Source organism: Acomys russatus, chromosome 17 (assembly GCF_903995435.1).
Source record: "Acomys russatus chromosome 17, mAcoRus1.1, whole genome shotgun sequence".
NCBI lineage: Eukaryota > Metazoa > Chordata > Mammalia > Rodentia > Muridae > Acomys > Acomys russatus.
Window position 1 is genome coordinate 5,508,722 of NC_067153.1, and position 25,850 is coordinate 5,534,571.

Here is a 25,850-nt window from a genome sequence, read left to right on the forward strand (position 1 = left end):
TACAATGTCATATAAAACGATTTTACATTAATTATTCTTAAGCATACCAAATTGAAATACATAGGTTTAACTTTAGATTTATGGCAAACAATCTTCAAATACAATACAGACATTCTTAAGTTTACCTATCATTCACATGTGAGCCTAGCAATTCTGGGCTGTTACATACAACCGCTCTCCTATGCAGACAGCAAAATTGATATGCCACAAAGCTCAAGCCTATACAGTCAAGCCAAGGACTCAAGTTGTACCATCCTTTACACGCTGGCATTTCTGGACCACAACAATGCGTAATACCAAGAAGGTAAGAAACAATTCCTCCTCCTTGTTAGTTCAAAGTTACATGGTAGCTTGGAATTTTGCATAAAACCCCATATTATACCTTGGATAAAAGTCCAAGGGCAAATAGGTGACAATGGACTGGGGTCCTTAGTTGTTCTTATAATTAATAGAACCCATGATATTCAAGTGGGCAATATTCAAATCAAAAATATTAAGCACCTACTGGTTTGAGATTGAAATTAGAGATTCATGATCGATTTCTTTACACCTTGAAGACAAGGTGTGAAAACCAGCTATTTAAGTGCATCCCACACTTCTCCTATGTAGCACAGGTAGAATTTTCTGTCCATTGGCACCAAAGTGAAGTCACATTTCCTCTTGGGAGACAGGAATTCCACTTGTGAACATAGAGTAAGTTAGGGAAAGTGACCCCTGTAAGTGTCTCATTACTGTGATTCTGAGACCAAGGACTAACACACTAGCAATGAACAAAGTAAATTCCTGGCAAGCGTGTCAGGTGAGTGATGCTAACTCCCACCACCACCAAGCTGCACTACAAAAAGAGCTACTAAGGTTGAACAAATGGGCAATAACAAGGAACTAAGTGACTAGATTCAAACCAATAACAAGAAAAGGTTCCAATTTGATACCATTACAAGTGAGAAATTGAAGGAAGTGTGCTTCACCACCCCAAAGCCCTCTGGATTGAAATGTCTGTGCGAAGAGGCATCAGGATGCTGGGTATAGACAGACATAGCCCTTCTTTAAGGTTAGGGTCCTGCAGTCCTCTGCAGTCTCTTTCCCCTCCCCAACAAGTTTTCAGTGTTTAATAAAATCTTCTCTATCAGTCAAAAGATTGTGATGGAAAGATTTACTAAAGTACTCTATGCATCCTATCTATACAGAAACGCGATGATTACAATTGGTTTATGCAGGGCTAACATTGTTTGGTGTTAAAAGTGTTAAACGCCATGCTTACTGCACATCAACGCTCCATAATGAATCTGAACTTCACAATGATTTACCAAACACTTTTACTTAAATTACTAATTAAATAACTAAAAAGTGTATTGAGCGAAACCAAACTTCAATGGACTGTAAGGAAAACTAGTCCTCAAAACAGACCATTCCCACAACTACTTCAAAACTACCTTTGCTAGTCAGCCCCGCTCCCAAAGGTTTAGCCTGAAAAAAAAAAAACAGTAAAATCTACACAAAGTTTTATTGCAATCATACAAGGGTTACATTAGGTCAAATACAACAAATACTATGATGCAATTTTACATTTATTAAACTAAAGTTCAAAGCACAAATTTACACATCCTAAATACACTAAACATATCTAATGAAGTCACACTGGTCTTCCACTCACATGTGATATATCTGGGTGAAAGACATCAACTTTACAAGACTTTTAACAGGAATCCTTATTATAAAAACTGTGTACTTGTATGTAAACGATTTGATGGGGAACCCAATTAATGGGCTTCCATCTCCACTAAGTCATCCATTTTGTTGCATATTTTATTTTAAACGCTTAAGGGGTGGGTCAAACTGGTATGTTTAAGTCTGGATACATTATCTAAATTCCCCATTACCCCAATGAATTACAGATGAAAGCTGATTTTGTCTGGTCCCAAATAGCTATTACTATGAATTTGTTTCCAAGAGAATTAACAGAATAAAGATTGATTAAATTTTTTCCCCACACTGGAATGTAGACCAGACAAACTTAACCTGCGACTTCAGATCTAAAGAAGCGTTAATGCCTGCTTAAGCTTCAGTGGAAAAGCCGTCTTCTTGGCTCAGCTGAATGCAAGAGGGTGCAAACAAGAAGTTCTTCATCATTGCATCTGAAGTCATTCCAGCATCTTGCATCTCACACCTGTTATTTAAGAATAAGCAAAACTCAGGATTTAAATACACAAATACACTTAACCTTCCAGTTCCTCCTAAATCTGTTTCTTGGCAAGGGAGATGGCAAGTAAAAGTGCTTGCTATGTAAGCCTGATAACAACTTTAAACTCTGAAATCCATGTGAGAAAGGGGTATGAGAGCCTGGAGAAATGTCCAATTGGTTAAGCGTACACACTGCTCTTGTGGAAGGCTGGAGTTATTCAAGTTCCAGTGGCTCTTCTGGCTGCTGTGTGGGAGTAGCGCTGCCACCCCAACTCATCTCGTCCTGACCTCTCAGGGCAGTCATCTCCACACCACCAGGACTTCTCTACTTTTAAAGCAAAGGCTAAATATACATTAAGGAACTATCACTGGGTGTGATGGCACATCCTTTAATCCTAGCTGACTTAATCCTGGCAGAGGCAGCTGTGCCTCTGTTAGTTCAAGGCTAGCCTGGTATACTGAGTTCCAGGACAGCCAGGATTATATTGAGACCTTATCTCAAGCAAAAGACAAGAAAAAGAAAACTATTGCCTTCGTCTGTCATGGTGTGAAATTTACATTTAAATGACTCTTTTCTTAGTACTTTAAGCTATATATAAATTTCGTATATAAGGATTAGCAATTTTTAAATACCACTTCAAATATCTCATCTGCTTTTAAATAAAATCACCTTACCAATCACTGAATGACATCATGTAATAAATAGCTGGCCTCTGAAAATCATTAAAAGCAGATGGCTCATGGAAAGAATCTGCTCCCATGTTATCAAAGATAAGCCAATCTCCCACATTCAGCTCAGGAAGAAGACAGCTTTCCACAATTTGATCAAGCTCATCACAGGATGGACCCCAAAGGCTGCTTGTAAACAGAGGCTCATCTTCCTTGTATTTCTGTAGAAAAAGAAAATTTGTCAAATTCTTTAAGGTTTTGAATCTGTATGTGAGTAAAAGCATTTTCAGTTTCTCAGGTCTTACACATCTATAGGAGATTGAGGGCCAGGCATAAGTCTCAATTGTTACTATGCACTCCACAAAACAAACAAAAAAACCAGAAAAGATCAGAACATGATGAGCCCCAGAAAAAACACTCAAAAATAAAAATAAAAATTTTAGAAAAGGTTAATTATTTTAACAGCCAAAGTTTGAGGTGGCAGGATTCTTGGTGATTGAATGCAGGGCCTTGTATATTAGGAGAATGGACTCAGCTTTGCCAAGTCACTAACACAAGGATATTCGTACTGCATTTAAAAAAATTTATTAACTACATTTTTTTCTCTGTGTATTGTGCATGTGTGTGCTTAGGGGTGCATGGCTGAAGGTCAGAGGACAATCTGCATGGATCAGTTCTCTTTCATCGCCATGTGAGCACCTTAGGCTTAGTGCCTTACCCATTAAACCATTTAGCAGCCTTGATTTTTGTTTTGCTTTGGAACTACTAAATATGTTGGCAAAACAAAACTACTAAATATATTTGGCAAAACTAACACTTGCCTTGTGAACCTCTGGAATGGTATTTAAGTCCTCAGAAAGTTTACTTGCAAAAGAACCATAAACACCATCATTCATGTAATACACGAAGGCTGGTTCATCACTCCCATTTTTTTCTACTGAAATAAAAGGAAAAGTGAATTTAAAACACAACAAAATGAATACACCTAACAAAGGAATTCTATTCTCACAATAGAATCAATACTCCTTCCCTGGGTTTAAATTCTCTCTACCCTCCAGAAAAATAAGCCAGGGCTCCATGGAGAAAATAACTGAATACAGTACTGAGACTGGGAAAGGCCAATGAGCCCAAAACACCTTGATGCACCAGAAGCTAAAGTGTACAGAGACCTACTGTTGTGGCCCATGTCTGCAATCCCGCATTTCACACAGGAGGGTACTTAGCTCCACAGTGACTTCCTAGTTAACCTATGCTTCAAGAGTAGGACCCAGTTCCTAAAGAAACAAAAGCAAAACCCAGGAGAGGCTGGAGAGATGGCTCAGCAGATGAAAGCACATGCTGCTCTTTCAGAGGGCTCAAAGTCCAATTTCTATCATCCTTGTTAAGCAGACCATAACTCTAGCTCAGAGGGATCCCCACACCTCTAGCCTCTTAGGCATCTATACTAATATTCACAAGCATACAAACCACACACACGAGATACAAAATCTTAAAGTAAACAAAAACCAGTGAAATATCCACCACCCAAGCCCAAACACAACACCATCAATATTAGAACAGACCATTATCATGTGCTTTCTTTCTTTCTGTGTAGCCTTGGCTGTCCTGGACTCGCTTTGTAGGCCAGGCTAGCCTCAAACTTACAGCAATCGACCTGCCTCTGCTGGACTAAAGGCTATTCCATAGTGAAAAAAAAAAAATCATCTTAATGTAAACTGTATTTCTACAATGACACACAGCAGTCTTTGTTGGTTTGACTTGAGGGTGAATTTAAACAACACCTGGCCCTGTCGCAAAGCATAAGACAGATTCTTCATCTGAGACAAGAGGAATGTAACAAAATCTTGGACTTTAGAAAAATCACAAGGTGAAATTTTGTCTAAAATATAAAATATAAACTTGTATAACTTACCTCCAGAGGAAAATTTATCATTTTCAACAACTTTCTTAGCAATAATATTAACTGCAAGTGTAAATGCAGAAGATACATAGTAGCTTCCAGGTTCTGAAATTATCTGAATGCCAGATCCTTCAGGAAAGTAAATATCCAACAGAGGGCTGATAACATGATTAACCTATGGGTTTTAAGTTGTAGATTTAAGTTTCAATACTGGATTATAGGATTCTAGGTTCAACAGCTACTAAAGTTCCCTAAGAAAACTAAGCAACAGAGCAACAAGCTTAGCAGGCGTCTTTAATTAACACAACTTTCACATAGGCTTATTTGGGAATAATCACAATGGCATTAATTAAAAGACAAAACAAAACAGAAACCCACTGCAGAATGAAGGCAGGAGTGATATGCATCTTGCCACTAAGTTGGGAGTCCATATGTAACCACAATTTAAATGATTCCGTGAGCTATGGTGTAGCTCAGCAATTTAGTACTTGCCTAGCTTGTGTGAGATTGAATTTGATGCTTAGCACATCAATAAATCAACAAGTAAAATGAGTGACCTATTTTGTGATTCATAGAATTTTAAACATTAAAGTAGGTTGTCTAGTTTCCTCTTTATTTTCTTAGAAACTTTACGAAGAGTGTTATAGGCTCTAGTTTATTCCTATTATTAAAAAAAAAAATCTGGCGTATATACCCACTAATTGATTATGTAGCAAATAAGTAACAGATTATCCCAATATAAGCAACCACTGAAAAAAATTTACCTCTTAAACTAAGGCACCAGCCAAGGACAATACAGGCGGTAAACTTTAAACCCCTTCCCAGATCTAGCCAATGGTCAGAATATTCTCCACAGTTGAGTGGAGAGTGTGATACGACTTTCTCACGTACTCTGGTGCCTCACATTTGACCATGTCCCCTGGAGGGGGAGACCTGGTGGCACTCAGAGGAAGGACAGCAGTAGCCAAGAAGAGACTTGATACCCTATGAGAATATATAGGGGGACGTAATACCCCTCAGGAACAGTCATAGGGGAGGGGAATAATGGAAAAATGGGGGGGGGGGGGGGATGGGAGGATACAAGGGATGGGATAAACATTGAGATGTAACAAGAATAAATTAATTTAAAAAAAAAAAATTTACCTCTTCCAACTGAATTTCAGATCCTGTGAAGCCTCCACCGATGTCTAACATGTTCATTGTAAAACCAAATTCTCCCTAGAGACAAAAAAGACCCTCTAAGTTCCCAAATTGTAATGTATATAAATAAATAGACAAACCAAACAATCCTGTCCTCCTAGTCAGTAAATATTTCTGATCTTTAGTAATACAAATTACTTTGATTTTCTTTAAAAAATTTTTTTTGTTAAGTCCATGGCCAGCTTTATACTTTTTTCCCCCAGAAAAGGTCTTTCAAACAAGGCTGGTCTCAGATATATCTTCTTGCCTCAGGGTCCTGAGTACTTAAGTTACTAGCAAGTTGTCTGCTATCAAAACAACTTTTTTGGTTAATAACAGGAAGAGATTAAATATTATGTATATTGTTTCCTTGCTCTTGTCTTGTTCTTTAAGGCAGTCATTAAATTTCTACTCCGTTCTTTTGCCCACTTAAATTATTATTGTGTTGAACTGAGCCTTTAATCCCACCACTAGGAGGCAGAGGCAGGCCGTTCTGAGTTTGAAGCCAACCTGGCCTATAGAACAGAGTTCCAAGATAGCAGGGCTACACAGAGAAACCCTGTCTACAAAGACAAAAACCAAAAAACTAATAATCAGGTATGCACGACTGGAGAAATGGCTCAGTGGTTAAGAGCACTTGCTATTCTTGCAGAGGACCTGGGTTCAGTTCTCAGCTTAAACCATCCTTAATGCCAGTTCCAGGAGCTCTGACCTCTGAGCACCAGCATGCACATACATACATGTAAGCAACACCCAGATAAACTCTTTTAAAAAATAAGATTGTATCATGTGTGTCCTACACTAATTTTAATCAGCAATTAATTCATACTAGTTGAAAAAAAAATCTGAAACAACTTAAGAACAACTTAAGACCCTGGTTTAAGATAGGAGAATAAATAAGAGAACTTACAGCCATGTCAAACACACATCGAGCATCAGACAGGGCATGTACATATACTTGATATTCTTTGCAAGCACTTGAAACATGAAATCTGAAAGAAATAAAAGTAGTAATTTAAAGTATGGTTTTGAAGCACCTTTGTGTAATCCTTTCAATTATCATTCTGACCTGTTGAGTGCATTTTTAAACTTTACCAAACATTTGGTACAATAGATTCTAATCATGCAAATTATACCACAATGCTCGAATAAAACTGTAACTCTATAAATAAAAGTATCAGTTACTATGCTGGCTAGGTGTTTTTATTTATTTTTAAACTTGATACCAAGTAGAGTTACCCAGGAAAAGGGATCGTCAAATGAGAGAATGCCTCCATCGGATGGTCTATGTGCATTCTCTGTGGGGCACATTGTTACTAATGGATGGAGCGCAGCCCCCTGAATCGTCGTCTGTACAGACAGCGTTAGAAGGTGGGTGGACCAAGCCCCTATCTGTGCGCTCTGTTGCAGCTCCTGCCTTGAGGTCCTGCCTCTGCTGTGTGTGACGGACCTAGACACCTTTCTTTTCCAATTGTCTATCACAGCAACACAAAACAGTCATAGCTCATGGATCTAAAGCACGATGTGCTTTTATGTATACAGCAACAAGCACCATCAACCAAGTGCCATCACAAACTCATTTGAACACCAAATCATCTGACTAAAGTTCCAGATCAGCTGGGCTAGAGATCCTGTTCTAAACAAAAAACCAGACCAAACCACCTATTAAATATTATATACAAGTGCTCTGTCATCATGTATACCAGAAGAGGGAATTATAGCCCATTAGAGATGGTTGTGAACCATCACGTGGTTGCTGAGAATTGAACTCAGGACCTCTGGAAGAGCAGCCAGTGAAACTGCTGAGCCACCTCTCTAGCACCAAAACACCTACTTCATACTTAAAAAAAAGAAAACATATGAAGCCCTCCCTGCCCCCTTCTGGAGACAGGGTCTCATGTAGACAGAGCTGGCCTTTAACTCCTAATTCCCTTCCTGTCTCTAATGCCTAATGATGGGACTGTAGGCACCACATCATACTTCAAAGTCTGATTTACTGAAGTGCACCATTGAGGGATTAAGAGACAAAAAAAAAACAAAAACACAAAAAACCTTATAGGTTAATGCCATTTTATAAAGTGTTAGGGCCTCCAAGACCATGATGGCCGGGAGAATCCCTGCCTTCCTCAAGAAGGCCTGGGGGGAAGGAGCCGGTACTGGTGCTGTCTTTCTGTCTGAAGCCTCGCTGTAATTATGCCCATGATCAGCTCCTCCAAGTATCCAGAAAGGATAAACCAGGCCACACCCTACAACTACCCAGTGCCCCAGCCACCCCCAGGACCCTCAGGGCCCATGCTTGGAATGGCTGAAGAACCTGTGAATACTCTTGCTGATGGAACAGGCCCCTTCCCTGCTGCCCTCCAATAAAAACGTGAAAAAGAAGAAGAAAAAAAGTATTAGAATAGGGAGCAAATTCCTCCTTTCAAATTAGAAGATGATTTAGCTGGTGGTAAATCAACAATCCTAGCACTTGGGAAATAAAGCAGAATTTCAGGTTCAGTCCAATCAGAGCTACATAGTAAGACTATCTCAAAACCGAAAGAAAATAAATAAAAAGACAAAGATGCAGTGTAACGATAAGCAAAGGCTTGAGTTCAGTGCCTAGCATGGCGAACCCAAAAACAAGAGGTTTTACTACTCTGCACGTCTCATCAATTTCACAGGAGAAAGGAGATAGACAGCCTTACTAAACAACAGTACAGAAAGACATGCTTAGCCTGGTGGAGCAGGAGTACATCTAATACTGACATTCAAGAGGCAGAGGCTCTTTCTGGGTGTGAGGACGCACTGGTCTACATGTTTGCAGAGTTAGCGCTAAGACTACACAGAGAGACTCTGTCTTTAAAAAAAGGTATTTTCTGTACTAAAAAACTATAAATACTCACTTAACCCCAATTATTTGGACATCAAGTTGCTTGGCACATTCCAAAAGATGCCTACAGTTCTTCAGTGTAGCGCCGAACTTCATGTTACCATCTTCACCTCCAATATTATCTTCCGTTGCAATATGCAGTAAGACCCTAAGAGAAGGGGAAGATGATTGGGGCAAGTTGGTTTACATCATCATCAGCACATGTGAAGCCTGAAGGTTGTAGGAAGTGTGTTGACTATGTTGCCAGTGTTCACAAATCCAGCGATGGATGAATCAAGTGAACCTAATGAGAAACAATCCTGTATAGAGAAAAAACTAGCAATTAGGGCCTAAGGCATGAAGCTTGCAAGGATGGAATTTTGGAAAATGCAGCAAGTTAAAATTCTCTTGTAGCAGCAAGAGTACCAGTTGAGCTCTGTAATGAAAGACGACATTACTTCCAAATGAAGTCCACCAGTTCATGAACTCACCCCCCCCCAAAAAAAAAATAAAAAAACAAAAAACAAAAAACAAAACCCCCAAAACGAAACACTAGATCGAACAGCAATGACATCAGTGTCTTTCACTAAAAATAGTAAGGGCCTTTAAAACTATCAAAGCCCCTAGATCTTTCTAGCTAGCTAACAAACATATTTTTGTCCTTCAAACCCTAGGTTTCTAATGGAAAAGGCTAGGGCTAGGACATTTTAGTCACTATGTGCATATCTCAACACCATCCCTGATTCAATATCTACTAATTTCTTTTTTCTTTGGAGGGGGGTGTGGGGGGTTGAGACAAGGTTTCTCTGTATGTATCCCTGGCTGTCCTTGAACTAACGGGGATCCACCTGCCTCTGCCTCCAGAGTGCTGGGATTAAAGGCGTGCGCCACCATGCCTGGCTACTAATTTCGTTTGAAACCTCTGACAACTAAAATAAAACCATTAAGAATGACCAAACATTTTCAGGAATTAAGTAATAATCACTTGCTTAAAAGCTACATATGCATAAATGCTATTTATAGAATTTTCCCAAGGAGTTTTGGTGATTCTTAATCAGAAAGATTTCATAAGAACAAAAAATTTCCCATACAGTTAGAATCAACTATCAAATACTGCATACTAAACCAAAGCTTGTCTGTTTCTGAAAATCCTATCCTTTTCTGAAAAACAGTGTTTGTAATTTTTCCCCAAAGACCTTTATCCAGAGGTTTTCAGGGTAATGAATGCCTTAACACCAGTAAAGCCACCAAATTAGACCAATGTTTCTCAACCTTCCTGAGGCTTTGACCCTTTAAATAGTTTCTCGCGTTGTGGTGACCACCTTCCTCACCCACAAAATTATTTTTGTTGCTGCTTCCTAAGTATAATTTTGCTACTATTATGACTTGTATTGTAAATATCTGGTTTTCCAATGGTCTTAGGCAACCCTTGTAAAGGGGCTCTTTGACCCTGGTTGGGAACCAGCAGTTAAGAAATGCTGAGTTAGACAAAAGACACACACACACACTCACTCACTTACTTTTAGGAACATACATACAGCTCTGACTAACTTGACCACATCAAATTTTCTTTCATGAGCCAATAATATCCCAGAATGCTTCAATCCATCTCAATTCCATAAAAAGGACCAAAAGTAGGCAGAAAATAAAATGCTGTTGGCCCTTTTCATAACGCCTAAACAATGTTAAGTTTCAGTACATACCAGTGGCTCTGCCATTATCGCTCCCCTGCTCTAGCTTGACAAACTAACATTTATTAGCAACAATATTTTCAAGTACTTAGGTGTACACTTACTTGGCGTTTGGGTGATTCCTTGCAATTTTCTTTAATTCAATTTCATTGTCACATGTCATGATATTTACTCCAACTTTTGCTGCATACTTTATCTGAGACACTTGCTTACACGGACTTGTGTAAATGATGTTTTCTGGAGATACACCCAATTCTTGCACTAGAGCCATTTCATTCTATAAAAGAGTTAACACTATCATTTAGCAGCAAAATTTTAATTACTTGTGAGTACCTTAATCCTTTCCCCCGCTAATGCAGAGGACTGAACCCACACACCTTCTAAATAGGCCTATACATTAATTATCTTTTGGTTAAACCAATATAATATAACAGAATCACAATTTGGTAAAAACCTCTCTATTGTGTTTTGTTTTCTTTTTCGAGACAGGGTCTCTCTGTGTAGCCTTGGCTGTCCTGGACTCGCTTTGTAGACCAGACTGCTCTGGAACTCACAGAGTTCCACCTGCCTGCCTCTGCCTCCCGGAGTGCTGGGATTAAAGGAGTGCGCCACTTCTACATGGTAGAACAAATGAACTTATCCTAAGAGCTATCTTGACTTCCACAGGTACACATGGAACTTGCGAGCCCCCACACATAAATACAATAAACTTTAAAAACAAACTATTTTAAGTATGCACATGTGTTTGTGTGTGCACACTCTCTCTCCTGGTGAGTAGAAGTGTCCTCAGAAGCCAGATACACTGGATACCCCTGGAGCTAGAGTTACAGGTAGTTCTGAGCTGCTGGGAATCAAATTCAGGTTTCTCTGTGCAAAGGCAGTATGTACTTTAACTGCGGAGCCATCTCCTCCATCCTGGCAAAAACCTCTCATCAGGAGCAACCTCATAGTTTACAAATATTTACTGTAGTCAGAAGTATCTTAGAACAGGACTGGAGATGTGGTTGTTGCAGAGTGTTTGCTTAATTAAAAGATATGGGGCCCTGGGCTTGATTCACAGAACCATATAAATTGGGTATGGTGGGCCATACCTGCCCCTAGTTCCAAAGAGGTAGAGGCAAAAGGATCAGAAATTCAAAGCCATCATCAGCTACACAGAGAGTTTAAGATCAGCTTGGGCTAGAGCTCCTGGGGGTGTGGGGGGAACCTAAGAATGAAGAGATTCAGCTTTGAGAGCGGGTTACGTGTACTCAAACTCATTGAGGTGCTGTAACTCGCCCTGAACGTCTGATCTTCCTGCGCCCATCTCCAAATGCTGGAGTTAAAGGAACTAACCACAGCCGATCGTTAACACTGCTATTCTTGCAGAGAACTTAGGTGTGATTCCCAGCACTCGCTATTTACATAGAAGCTTGCAACCATCCATAACTCTAGTTCCAGCTCGGTGTGACAGTAGAGGCAGGCGGGTCTCTGTGAGTTCGAGGCCAGCCTGGTCTACAACAAAGTGAGTACATGACCGCCAAGGCTACACAGAGAAACCCTGTCTAGAAAAACTAACAAACAAAAAATCCATCCAGAGTTCCAGAGAACCCAACACCTACTTCTGGCCTCTGCTGGTAACGTGGTACACATACCTACATGCAGAGATAAAGACATACACATAAAATAAAGAATTTCTTTTAAAAGTTCTTGACTCATCAGAAAAAATGTCTCCAAAGTTCATCACAGTGTAACATCCCTTTATCAATGCACTTGAAAAATTAATAGGCTTCCCAAGCTGGACTACATTTAAATAGTTATAAAACTGAAACATCAAACCTTTTGCATTTGCTATGTATGGTAAGTATAGTTAGGAGTTAGTGATTTCAAAATGCTGGTATTGGTGGGAAAGAGAAATACTTACTTTGCTGGAACAAGCAAACCCAGTTCCAAGAGCTGCCAAGATCTCGAGAACAGCTGGCGTGGCGTTGCACCTCACTGTGTAAAATGGCTTTATCTGAGCCACCACATTCTGCCACTGACTGTGCTTCTTCACGATCTTCCCAAGATCCCCCACAAAAAACGCATTTTTCCCTGTCTATTGAGGATAGTGGAAAAAAGGGAGGAAAAGTCAATAAGAAGATATGTGGGGAAGAGCAGACCTACTGTGCTTAACAAAGCTCCACTAAATATGCAATAATGTTAAATGTCAAATTGAATGGAAGTAGCATTTCTACCTGAGCTGAGATTTGACTAAGAGCTTCCTAACACTATGGTATGAACAGCTTGTTTTCCTGGGTTTCTAGCATCATCAAGTGCCATTCCCCTCCAACACCCTAATAACAAAGTAGAGAAATAAGTAAATTTTGCTAGGAGACTTGGTTACATTTGAGTAACTTTAGAACTCTTCAATAAACTTGAAGAACACAGGAAACCTTGCTTTTACAAAGAAACAAAAACTATTCACAGAAATAAATGGAAACAATCTTACAATAAAAGAAAATAAATGACTTAAAAAGCACCATAAATAAGTACAGTTCTGGTCAGGTCTGGTGGCATAAGCCTTTAATCCCAGGACTTGGGAGGAAGAGGCAGGCAGATCGCTGTGAGCTCGAGGCCAGCCTGGTCTACCAAGGTTCCAGAGAAGTCCTGTCTCTAAATAAATATAATAAATAAATATATAGGGTTCTGTGGAAGTTTCCTAGGTAGTAAACCAGAATTAAGTGACCAAGTTCTATTAACATACACAGGCAAAAACAAAAATAAAGTTAAAGAACTTAACTGTACCAAGGTCTTTGTTTTCAAATTTGGAGAATTACAAACTCCGATCTTGAATAGTAATGGCACACTTACCAGGGTATGTTCATAAACATAGTTATCAATAACATTTCCAAGATTTGTTCCTTCATCCAACAGGCCAACGGAGTAGTTTGCATCGTCAATAAATCCTTTCATCTCAGCCGTATTCCACAAAGCCGAAAGTCATAAACCAGGAAAAACAAGAGACGGGCCACCGAGCCTATGTCTGGGTCCTTAGAATATGCAACAAACTGTCAAAGAAGTCAGAGCGACATCTGCGTTACTTCAATGTTTAAAACAGGATTTACTGAATGAGCCACTAAAATTGTCAAGTGTTTATATGATCACAACACCTCTAGAGACACTGGACTTTTTAAATACTATTTAAAAAGAGGCAGTTAGCTGGGCGTGGTGGCACACGCCTTTAATCCCAGCACTTGGGAGGCAGAGACAGGTGAATCGCTGTGAGTTCGAGGCCAGCTTGGTCTACAAAGTGAGTCCAGGATGGCCAAGGCTACACAGAGAAACCCTGTCTCGAAAAACCAAAAAAAAATAAAAATAAAAAATAAAAATTAAAAAGAGGAAGTGGAGTGATGGCTTAATGAGTGCCGTGCTTGCAACAGAAGCACAGGACCTACCTGAGTCCCTATCTCCAGCCCTACACTGAAAAGTCAGCTGCCATAGACACATGAACCCTAAAGCTGCGGAACAGCCATCTAGATAATGTGTGGGCTCTGCGTTTAGCAAGGGAGCTTATCTCAAAGACTAAGCTAGACAGCGGCTAGTAAGACACGGAATGCTGACCTCTGATCTGTATAGCCACACGTGTTTATACACAAACAAGCTAGGTATACAGGTATATAATTGCAGCACTACCAGCACAAGAGGATCGAGTTCAAGGCTATTTAAATTTCTAGCTCCCAAAACTACCACTTAAATGCAGATAAAAAATTTAAAGTGTTCAATATAGCTTATTAAAAATACAATCCCACATATATGTTATATGATCTAACACTGTAAAGGAAGTATCGATACTTATAGCCACAGTGCATTCCAGGACAATCACAGCAATGTAGAGAAATATGTCTCGAATAAGAAATAAGCACAGACATTTGTATTCTAATAAAATTCTATACTTGGGCTTGGTAGCTTATGCTAGTGACTCTAGCAGTTGGGCTGCGAAGGCAAGATATTATCATGAGTTTGAGACTACCCTAGACTGTACATAATGAGACGCTGTTTCAGACACACATATGCACACTCAAGTACACACACAAACAACCCCTAGATTAGGTTAAGGGAGAGGGACAGGTTAGGGACAATCTGTAGCTATCTAAGGCTTAACTCCAAGTTAAAATGTAGGCCACTTACAAGGTTGTGTAACAGCTCTGGCTGTCCTGGAACTTGCTCTGTAGTGCAGGCTGGCCTCGAACTTACGGAGATCCACCTGCCTCTGCCTCCCAAGTGCTGAGATTAAAGACATGTATCACCACCACCCGGCCTAGTAATTTCTATAAATTGTCATAGTAACTTCACAAATTGTGGTTCTAACTGGGTGCTGTGGCAAGCACTTAACCCCAACACTTAAAAGCACGATCCTAAGTTTAAGTTCTTCATCAACTGCACATGAAGTGAGGCCAGCCAAGGAGACCCTTGTCTAAAGAATAAAACACATTGAGCAATGGTGGCGCATGCCTTTAATCCCAGCACTTGGGAGGCAGAGGGAGGCGGATCACTATGAGTTTGAGGCCAGCCTGGTCTACAAAGTGAGTTCAGACAGCCAGGGGGCTACACAGAGAAACCCTGTCTCAAAAAACCAAGGGGGGGGGGGGGGAGGAAAGAAAGAAAGTAAAACACGTGCAAGCCCAAAGTTGTCTCTAAAATGTTCAAAACTAAGCGACAGCCGCATGGTGGTGCACACCTGTAATCTCAGCTCTTAGGAACCCGAGGCAGAAGCATTCCTGTTAGGCTGAGGCTAGGTAGAAGCATACAGTAGGTTCTGGGCTAGCCAGAGATACATGATAAATGCCGCTTTTTGTTCTCATAAAAAAAGGCATAATAGGTATAAGCCAGGTACTGTATATAATTGGAATGTAACAAAGTCTCTGAGAGGCAGGGTCTGGCTATATTATATAGCCTAGGCTGGCCCCAATTTTTAAAAGGGTTTTCAAGATAAATCCCTTTCCAGCTCAAGAAAATATGCCTTTACTCTTCCTCTAGGTTCAGGTAACAGTTCTCTGGTGCTGCATATCTTTTGCAGTAACAGTTGCAACTTCTTTGTTGAAAGTCACTGTTCTTGGGTCACCTTAGAAAATGCCAACATCAAGAAGGTGCTGATTCCTGGCTGTACACTAGTAACCCACATAGATTAGCTGCCTCCCGGAAACTGCTTGCCCTGCCTACCTTCTATAGATAGATGCATCCACATAAACACAGGACCTTTCCACAGAAGAATATAAATGTTAAGTGTCTGCCATCCAGAAACTCCACTCCCCTTTTTTGATGTAAGGTTGATGACCCACTTCCTACTGGCACTGAAAAATCCTATCTATCCAAGAAGTGAAGTGCCAAGACCACCACTATCCAAGGGATTACTAATTACAATAATTTAGTTGAGTGTTTGAGAAATCTGCCTATCTGCAACTTAGTATCAATATGGAAAATTCAGTTAGAGTGACCTGGTTATGACAGATCAGGAGAAGGGTTGTGTTTTGGGTTCGGAAAGAAGCCCAAGTGAGGACATTTTCACATGCAATGGTTAGAGTTTCCTTTGTTTGTTATAAATCTAAAAGCTTCATGCCTTATACAATATAATCATTTGGCATCCATTTTACTCATTTATGCAACAGAAGCAAAAAGACATTAAAACTGAGACAAAACAACAGAGACATGGATTCTCAGGTGCTTGGTTCCTTTTGGCACACATGCCAAAACCTTTGGTGATGGCATTTTCTGAAAGAATATTCCATTTCAATAGCTCCTAAGCAGTACCAGCTTTTTGGTCATATCAAAACCAACCACTCACAATATCAATAAACTGTAACATTAGTGAAATTTCATGAAGCATAAATAAATTGTTTTAACTTGGAAGGCACTAACATATCCATTTCCAAAACAACTACATTCAGTTCAATAAATAAATCTCATGGTATGGTGGAGACTAAAAACGGTATTTTTCTCTTACCAATGAGTTTATCTGTGTAGAACCCAGTTATACAGTGGAGATAATCACAGCCTAGGTATTTTCTATCTAGAGAGTATCTATAGATACACTAGGATTATAGAATTTAGGATGGACACTAAACAGTATAACTAAAGCTAGAACATCAATTTTAGAGATATAATCAACTAGGCACTAGAGTAATAGAATGAAAGTACTCCATCAAAAAGATGAATGCCAAGGTAAGTATTAAGAGAGAATAAGGGTAAAGAACTTCCAAATAAGTTTACATCACTTAATAATCCCTCTCCCCAAGACAGACCAAAAATATAATCAAGAGGCCAGAGATAGCTCAGAAGTTAAGAACTCTTTTGCTCTTAAGTTGGGCATGGTGCCATAAACCTTTCTTTACTCCCAGCACTCAGGAGGCAGAGGCAGGTGAGTGGACCTCTAAGTTCAAGGTCAGCCTGGTGGTCTAAAAAGGGAGTTCCAGAACCACCATGGCTGTTATAGAGAAACTCTTTATTTTGAAAAGGCTGGGCATGGTGGTGGAGGCAGAGGCAGGTGGATCTCTGTGAGTTTGAGGCCAGCCTGGTCTACAAAGAGACTCCAAGACAGCCAAGGCTGTTATACAGAGAAACTCTGTCTCAAAACAAAAAAAAGTGTGTGTGTGTGTGTGTCTCGCACATGTGCGCTCTTGTTGCTTTGGCAGAGGGGCCGGGTTTATTTAACTACAGTTCCAAAAGATCCAGTGCCCTCTTTTTGACCTCTACAGGAATATGACACACACATACGTACACCTGAACAAAACTCATGCACATAAACAAATCTTTTAAAGATGGAACCAAGATCTTTGGCCTAGCCAAGTTTGGTAAGAGTGCATGTCTGCCATTATGTCATTCAAGAGGTTGAAACAAATCTAATCTTAGTTTAGTTCATAAATCTCATTTTGTGTGTGTTAACTATAACTTGGGTCTCTTGTGCTGGCTGTGGACCACCACAGGTAACTGATGCCAAATGCAAACATTCTGGCTTTTAAACACAGGACAGAAGAGCCTCCATTTATTATGGCTCAAAATCAGAAAATTGCCTTCGCTCCTCAGTACTTAAGAAACATCAGGCTCACTGGATAAGTCTCACTTGGCCACTAACATATTATCCAGAGACTTTTGGAGAATAATGGCATGGGTATCTAACATACATGCAATAATGCACACCCATATTAGTAAGCATATGTACGTGTTACCACTATCAGACAAATGACTTTCCTCATCCCTTTAACAATCATTCTCCAACCTACCAAACACTTTTCAAATTCCAACTATTAACTGAATAAACCAAAGAAGGGTATTTCTGATAGGAATAAAAGTGTTAACCAAGAGCCGAGCGTGGTGACGCACGCCTTTAATATCAGCACTCAGGAGGCAGAGGCAGGTGGATCGCTGTGAGTTCAAGGCCAGCCTGGTCTACAAAGTGAGTCTAGGACAGCCAAGACTACATACACAGAGAAACCCTGTCTTGAAAAACAAAAATGTTAGCCAAACCCTGGCTGACAGACAAAAAACTGTTAGAAGGATGGTGTGTTTGTACACAGCCTTAATTCTGGCACTCAGGAGACAGGCAATCTAATCTACTCTAATCTAGCCAATGAAACCCTGTATCAATAAAGTAAAATAAATTGATTACCATACACCCAAAATCACAACAAATGTAAATGTAGTGCATGCCATTTGATTTCCTTACACTGATAACTACAATAAAATAACTAAGATCAATACTCTAGAAGCTTTAATGTATTTATCTTAATTTCTGAGAGACCCACAAATTAGGAGCCCACACCAGAGTCTTGGGGTCATATGGCCAATAAACTCAACATTCTTTGTTTTTGTAGCCTAGGATCAAATTCAGTTCCCTACATAACCCTAGCCACAGTGGAAGGTCCTTAAACTTAAAAGATGGTAATGTAAAAAGCTCCCTGTAGGTATGAAACCCATGCCCTGGAAGATTGGGCTATCGCTAAGTTTATGAAGTACCTAGCATAGTAAGTACCAGGTCTTGGTCTGATTTCCCAGCACAGCATAAACTGTGTGCTAAAGAACCGGTAATCCTAACCCTGATGGTGCCAAGGCAAGAGTACCAGAAGATTACAATCTTCCTCAGTTATATAATGAGTTCAAGGCCAGACATGGCTACATGAAACAAACTAGAACAAAAAATAAGAAAACAAGACCATCTTCTACAATCTTAAAACTGTCGCACGCCTGTAGTCCCAGCACTCAGTGAGGCAGAGGCAGGCAGATCTGTGAGTTCAAAGCCAGCCTGGTCTACAAAGGGAGTCTAGGGCAGCCAAGGCTACACAGAGAAACCTTGTCTCAAAAAACAAAGAACAACCTGTTACAAGGCCCTTATCATACAAGTAAGTAACAAACTCAGCTAGCAACTAGTTAAAAGTGACATGCTAGGTGCAGAAAAACTTAATTTTATAAGAATATGTAACACACAAATACCATCTGAGACCAGTCTCCTCTAATACTCCAAGTCAACAAACTCAAAATGTCACTGGCCTTGAGGGGGCAGAACCCGGGTATAGCTCAATTGGTAGAATGGTTACTGAGCCTGTCTGAGGCTCAGACTCAGTGCCTGGCCCAGCACAAGTGGGATAACAGTGTGTCCATAATCCCACTGCTAAAGAGGCAGGATTGGACACTTAAGGCAACAACTAGCCACACAGTAAGGTGGGAGGATGGCCTGGGCTACATGCCACACTGCCTCAGAGAGACTGTTTCAAACAACTGGGGGGGGGGGGGTTACTCAGAGTTTGGGCAGCCTGATCTCTTTCTCTTCTACCTCCACCATACCTATGTCACTGAAGGAGCCTTAAACAGCAGTATAAAGACTGCAGAAGTGTGTGGGTGGGTGGGGGTGTTTGCATCTATGCACATTGAGAGGCACAAGGACAACTTGCAGGAGTCGGTTCTCTCTACCACACGGATTCTAGAAACTGAATCCACACTGTGCAGGCCTGGCTGCAAGAAGTACCTTTACTTGCTAAGCAATTTTTCATAAAAGACAAACAAAAATCTCTGCTTAAAACCACTGAGCATGGTGGTGCACACCTTTAATCCCAGCACTCGGGAGGCAGGGGCAGATGGGTCTCTGAGTTCCAGGACAGCCAGAGCTACACGAGAAGCCCTGTCTCGAAAAAACCAACTTAACAAACAAACAAAACTGCTGAGTAAAGATGTGTTTTTGTTTTCATTTTCAAGAGGTATTATTAGAGCCAGGCAGTGGGAGGCAGGGGCAGGCAGATCTCTGAGTTCAAGGTGACACTGGTTTACATAATGAGTTCCAGGACAACCAGGACTGTGTTAAGAAAAAATAAAATCAATCAACCAAAACCAAAACCAAAGAAAGAAAAACTCATAGGGTGGTGAGACCTGGGACCAGTTCATACCACATGACAGATCTTCAAGTTAATCCAAATCTTTCCGCTTATCTTCACTAAAAACAGACTTGTTTGGCTGTGGTGGTGCAGGCCTATAATCCTAGCACTGGATCAAGTCTGAGACAGGAAGACTGTTCCAAGTGTTAAAGGGGAGCAGAGGATACAGTAAGCTCCAAAAACCACAAGCAATTACAAAAAGTATTCTCTACCACACTGAAAGCTTTTAGCGACCAAATACCTATTAATGTATGACTTAGGATTGCTGAAATTGCAACACAACTTTTTAAATAATTTCCTTTTTGCACTCATAGCTGGAAAAAGTAACTGTAACATTTCTTGCTTACACCTATATGTTGGTGTTTCCAATACATTTTCCACGAAGAAGCTGCCAAAAGAAACAATGGCTCCAAAGATCCACACATTGTTCCCTGGAGTCTTACACGAGGCGGCTGAGCCCTCATGTTTACTCCCAAGAGAACCGGCTGTGGCAGCTGGGCACTTGCCTTGTTACACACCTGCTACAAAGGCTTCTACAGTTGATTGTACTTCAGAAGAAACTGATACATCTTTCATATAATCACAAGATAATTCTGGCAGCAACAGCCCACTTGACACCAAGCTGGATGAACATGAGTCTTGGGTTTCTGGAAGAGCTCCCTGGAAGCAGAACAGGGAGAGCTGAAAGGTTGAGAGTATTGTTTCACAGACGCCTAATCAGGAAGCCCGACCTTAGTAAAGCCAACCACTTTTCAACAGACCTTTACTCACTGAAAATGAAAACAATGTATACTGAAATGGATACTACTGCAGCTACTATGAAGATGCCTTATCAAGCATTTCTACTTTATTTCACATAAGCATTGGATGGCTCAGCATTCAGCTTTAAAAATTCTTAGAGTGGGCAGGATGCGGTGGCGCTCGCCTGTTATCTCAGCAGAGGCAGGGGTAGGGGGATTGCTGTGACTTTGAAGCCAGCCTTGGTCCAGGACAGCCAAAGCCACACAGAGAATCCCTGTGTTGAAAATCAAGACAGAGACAAAACCAGCCACCAAAACCAAGAGTGTCTAAGTGCCTCTCTGCATTCCATCTACAACAGAAAAATGTTACTTACCACATAAGATAACTTTGGAAGTAACTGACTAAAAACTACTAGAAGCATAAAACCCTTCTAAAGGATGACTGGCATTATAAGGACCTGCAGGACAAGGACAGCACCAGGAAGCTGCATACTAGTGGTGGTAGCTAAGATGCTCCAAATCGGTGGTAAAGATAACAGTACTTTTGTGATTAATGGACCAAAAACAACCTGCATAGAGTACTTACTATGTACAGAGCAAGGTTTGTCTCAACAGAGGCTGGGAAGCTAATAATCACAATTAAAAAAAAAAAAAAAAAAAGCCCCCTCCCCACGAAACAGCTATTCACTGTGCCTAGAAAAAAGAAACAAAACAAAACAAAACAACAACAACAACAAAAAACCACCACCATGAGGAGTTATAAATAAAATATTAGAAGTATGTGTCTATGCTTGTATCGGTACACACACACACTGCATATGCCTATGGGAGCCAGAAGGAGGCACTGGATCCTCTTGAGTTGGAGATACAGGCTGTTGTAAAAACCACCTGACATGGTTACAACATTAAATTTGGATTCCCTGCAATATCTCCAGTTGCCCTCACGTCCCTATGAGCCCTGTTGGATTTGTTTTAAACTGCATGTGTCTGTCTGTCTGTGTATGGAAACATGGCTAGAAAAGGGCACTGGATGCCCTAGAGCTGGAACTATATGGCTGGCTATCAGCCGCCAGCCACAGATGCTGTCTAGAAACTGAAACTGGGTACTCTGAAAGAACAGTATGGGCTCTAAACCGCTGAGCCATCTTCCAAGCACCAAATACTAAAATACCTCAATGACAACATGAAATAAAGGAATTTAACAGCCATATTACACTTAACAGATGTTGAGCTTCTGTTTGGATGTGTGCTACTTTATAGCTGGCACACGTGACACTAACCTGCTGAGTGGGGAGCCAGATAAGATGGCACATCTTTAATCCCAGTATCAAGAGGCATAAGCAGGTGTATCCCCTGTAGTTTAAGGCCAGACTGCTCTACACAGCACAGCCAGGACTACATACATACTATCTCAAAAACAAAAATAAAGAGCATAAAAGGAAAATACACATTCTTGTTCTATCTATTCACCACTCCTGTGTGCATAGGCCACTGCAGGCATGCAGCGGTCAGAGGATGACTCTGTAGTCAGTGTGTTTCCTCCATCTTCTATGGCTTCTAAGGACTAAACTCAGACCATCAGGCTTGCATCACTAGTGGCAAGTATCCTTGATAACAACAACAACAACAACAACATTATTGGTAAATTTATAGAATTTACAGTTTCAAACCTTTTCCTAACAAAATGCTACATTTATATAATCAGTGCTTAATCTCTCAAAATACTATATTCATGATAAAGCTAAGCAGGGGAACCCCAAAGAGAGACCCTAAAACAAGATCAGGTGGATAAAAACAGTCACCGTGAGTTCTTTCATCCCATCTCTCCTCCTCTGTGATGAATCTGAGAACCACTTAACCCTTCTAAAAACCACAGAGTACATGGTGAGAGGCATGCCTGTAATTCTAGCACTGGGCTGAGGAAGAGGGACAGGAGTTCAAAATCAGCCTTAACCACCTAGACTGTTTTTGTGGTGCAGATAGCTCAGAGGGCAAAGACAACTGAACACACCAAGGCTGTCAGCTGAGTTCAAAACTGGGACCCACAGGGCAAAAGGAGAAAACCAACTCTAGCAAGTCTTCTGACCTACACACACCATGGGCATGTGTACACTCAAATATAATTTTAAAAATTGTTTTAAAGATGAATGTTTGAGGGTCTTGTTTTCAGAAAGCAAAACAAGGGACTAGAGAGATAGCTCAGCTCTTCCAGAGGACCTGGGTTCAATTTCCAGCACCCACATAGAGGCTCACAACTGTCTGTAATTCCACGTAGAGGGCATCAGACATCCTTATACACATACATGCAGGCACATAAAACTTAAAATACTTGCTTAAAAACAAAAGGTAAGGCAAGCTGGTCCATAATACTTTCTAACTTTCTGGTCCCTCCTAGTAGAGTATGATTTGCCCCTGTCCAAGAATGCAATCCAACCATAACCTACTTACTCAAGTTGTGTTTTGAAAGAAAATTTCCTGGTAGATTATACAAGCTGAAGCAAGGTACCACTAAATATTATTTATGAAAACCCAAGGATACAGATAATGTGATGGTAGGTGCTAATGCCTCTGGGCTTGCTATTGGGGGATTACTGTGATCAGGCTTATGATCCCTGCTACTCTGAATATTGGACCCCAAAGTCTGAGAATGGTCGTGGCTACAGTAAGTTTCAGGACAGTCTGCTGTAGAGGAAGACCTTGTCTCAAAAATGAATGAGTGGAAGGGCTGGGAGAAATTAACATTGTGTGAGACATCTAGTTTTCAGACTTAATGGAACGAACCAGCTCAAAATTAATGGTTGATTCAAAACCTTAGCCCGAAGTGAAATTCCAATGCTTAAGAGGCTAAAGCAGGATTGCAGTGATTTCCAGGTAAGCCTTGGTTACAATAGTGAGACCCTGTCTTTAAAAAACAAAACAAACAAAAAAGAAAAGAAAAAGGCCAGGGAGAGGGAGAAAAAGAAAACTCATCCTGATACCCAAACATGCTAATGACGTACTAAACACAGCTCAAATACAGGGTTTTTTTGTTTTTGTTTTTGTTTTTTGAGATAGGGTTTCTCTGTGTAGCCTTGACTGTCCTGGACTCGCTTTGTAGACCAGGCTGGCCTTGAACTCACAGTGACCCACCTGCCTCTGATGGGATCACAGGCATGCACCAGTCCCTGCTGCCACCTGCTGAGGTACTATACTTTTTATTAGGAGCGATCATGTAGTACATGGTAGATATTATGTAGCACTCTACAAAAGATCTGAGTTAGCTCCCTATAATCACAGTATTTCAACAGTAAAACTCAAAAACATTAACACCAAGTACACACTATGTAAAGACTAAGTAGCCTTTAATCCCAGTACTCAGGAGGCAGAGAAGCTGGCAAAGCAAGTCCAGGACAGCTAGGGCAGAGAAACCCTGTCTCTCACAAACAAACCAAAAAGAAACACCACTTTGATCTCTCAGTTTTCCTGAGCCTAGTCTCCAGTCTCTCCATATTTTTTCCAGACTGCCTCTGCCTCTCCCAGTGTTAGAACTGAAGGCATGTACCACCACCCCTGACATGACATGATTTCCCCCACCCCCACCCCTCTCTCTCTGGTTTTTCTCTGTAGCCCTGGCTGTCCTGGACTTGCTTAGTAGACCAGGCTTGGCCTCGAACTCACATTGATCTGCCTGCCTCTGCCTCCTATGTGCGCCACCATGACCGGCTGATTTCTCTTTTTAAGATGGCTACACTGCAGAGAAGTGACTTGAAAACTGCCCCATCTGGGATACTCCTAGTGCTGCTGTTTCTATCCATGTGACAGCTATTTAAGTTTCAAAACCCAAATTTCAACTCCATGAAACCTAGAGATGAAATGTGTAATTTTTACAATGTACTGTTTTATGTGCAGGGCATGTGTGTACACAGAGGCCAGAGGTAAGTTTCAAATGTCGTTACTGAGGAACTGTCCACCTTTCCAAACAGAGCCTCTCCCTGAACCTGAAGCTTATCAGTTAGGCTGGCCTGGCTGGTCAGTGAGCCTCGGGAACCTCATCGCCACTGTCCCAGAACTGGGTTACATGTAAAGACCAGCTGGGAATATATATAGCGCTCTGCAAGCAGAGGAGGTGCATCCCTATGCGTAAACCCAGCCTGGCCTATATAGTTCTAGGCCAGCCAAGGTTACACAGTAAGAGAATCTGTTCTTTAAAAAATAATAAGTAGGGGTTGGGGATTTAGCTCAGTGGTAGAGCGCTTGCCTAGCAAGCGCAAGGCCCTGGGTTCGGTCCTCAGCTCTGGGAAAAAAAAAAAAAAAAAAAAAAAAAAGACAAAATAAAAAAAATAATAAGTAAATAAGTAGATGGGCCACTCAAACTCAAACCAGTTTACTGAGAAATTACATTTTGCAGTCTTAAAATAATCCAGGCATAGGATGTCAAGTAGCCAAAAATTATCCTTGACTATCTACTAAAATGTGGCATGCTGGGAACGTCTGGCATTATCTTTCAAAACACTGGTTTCTACAAATTTAGTAGATGAAACCATCTCATGAGAGAAATATAAAAACTTAAAAAAAAAAAAAAAAAAAAAAACAAATAAAAGATTTGGCTGGCAAGATGTCCACTACTAGGAAACCATGAACTAAAAAACTGCTTCCATGCTTATGCTCGAAGGTATAGCTTTCCCAAGGAGAGCGGCAGCACAATCTTTTGCTTCTCAGGGGGACTGGCAAGATGGCTCCACAAGCAACAGCACTTGCTGGCAAGCCTGAACATCTGTATCTGATCCCTGGAACCCACATGGCAGAGAGCACTACGTCCTACAAGCTGTCCTCTCACAATACACACACACACAGGTTTGTTTTTTAAGTCTTTGGTGTTGGGGCATATTAACCCTATGCAGCACATACGTAACATGGAGGAAGCCTTGGATTCCATTTAAAAAGCCTAACTCTTCTGATTCAGCCAATACTTGTACCTACTAAGTAAATGACTGAATATGGGAAATTACATCCTAAAGTCAAAATCCACTCTCCAGAGAAACCTGGACTAGTAGAGTTTTTTAAAAAGATTCTATTTTTACTTATGTGGAAGTATGTATGTGTATCTCGTATTATGAGAACATGCACTTCTGTCAGGTGCCAGGAAGCCAGATTGTCTCAAGTTATAGGCAGTTGGTAATAACCTAACATGGGTGTTGAGAACCAAACTGGGGTCCTGTACAAGAAAAGCAAGTATTCTTAACATCTGAGCCTTCTCTCCAGACCCCCCAAAATATCGAT

The 25,850-nt window shown here is 40.7% G+C and overlaps 1 protein-coding gene and 1 pseudogene across 3 annotated transcripts in view; one reads left to right on the forward strand and one right to left on the reverse strand.

Annotated features, from left to right (window-relative positions):
• Positions 1-1,239: 1,239 nt before the first annotated feature.
• Positions 1,240-25,850, reverse strand: part of Azin1 (antizyme inhibitor 1) — a 30,401-nt gene continuing 5,790 nt past the window's right edge. The window contains exons 3-13 of one of the 3 annotated variants that reach the window (XM_051159491.1): positions 20,370-20,511; positions 13,304-13,500; positions 12,375-12,548; positions 10,576-10,748; positions 8,815-8,949; positions 6,840-6,921; positions 5,894-5,968; positions 4,763-4,925; positions 3,672-3,787; positions 2,857-3,071; positions 1,240-2,167 (exon numbers count right to left, since the gene is read on the reverse strand). In XM_051159491.1, coding sequence (XP_051015448.1) covers positions 2,056-2,167; positions 2,857-3,071; positions 3,672-3,787; positions 4,763-4,925; positions 5,894-5,968; positions 6,840-6,921; positions 8,815-8,949; positions 10,576-10,748; positions 12,375-12,548; positions 13,304-13,405 — 1,347 coding nt within the window. In that variant the 5' untranslated portion in view covers positions 13,406-13,500; positions 20,370-20,511 and the 3' untranslated portion in view covers positions 1,240-2,055. The remainder of the gene's footprint in view (positions 2,168-2,856; positions 3,072-3,671; positions 3,788-4,762; positions 4,926-5,893; positions 5,969-6,839; positions 6,922-8,814; positions 8,950-10,575; positions 10,749-12,374; positions 12,549-13,303; positions 13,501-20,369; positions 20,512-25,850) is intronic. The other 2 variants (XM_051159492.1, XM_051159490.1) reach the window with 2 other exon arrangements.
• On the forward strand, positions 8,031-8,249 carry LOC127201143 (NADH dehydrogenase [ubiquinone] 1 alpha subcomplex subunit 3-like; annotated as a pseudogene).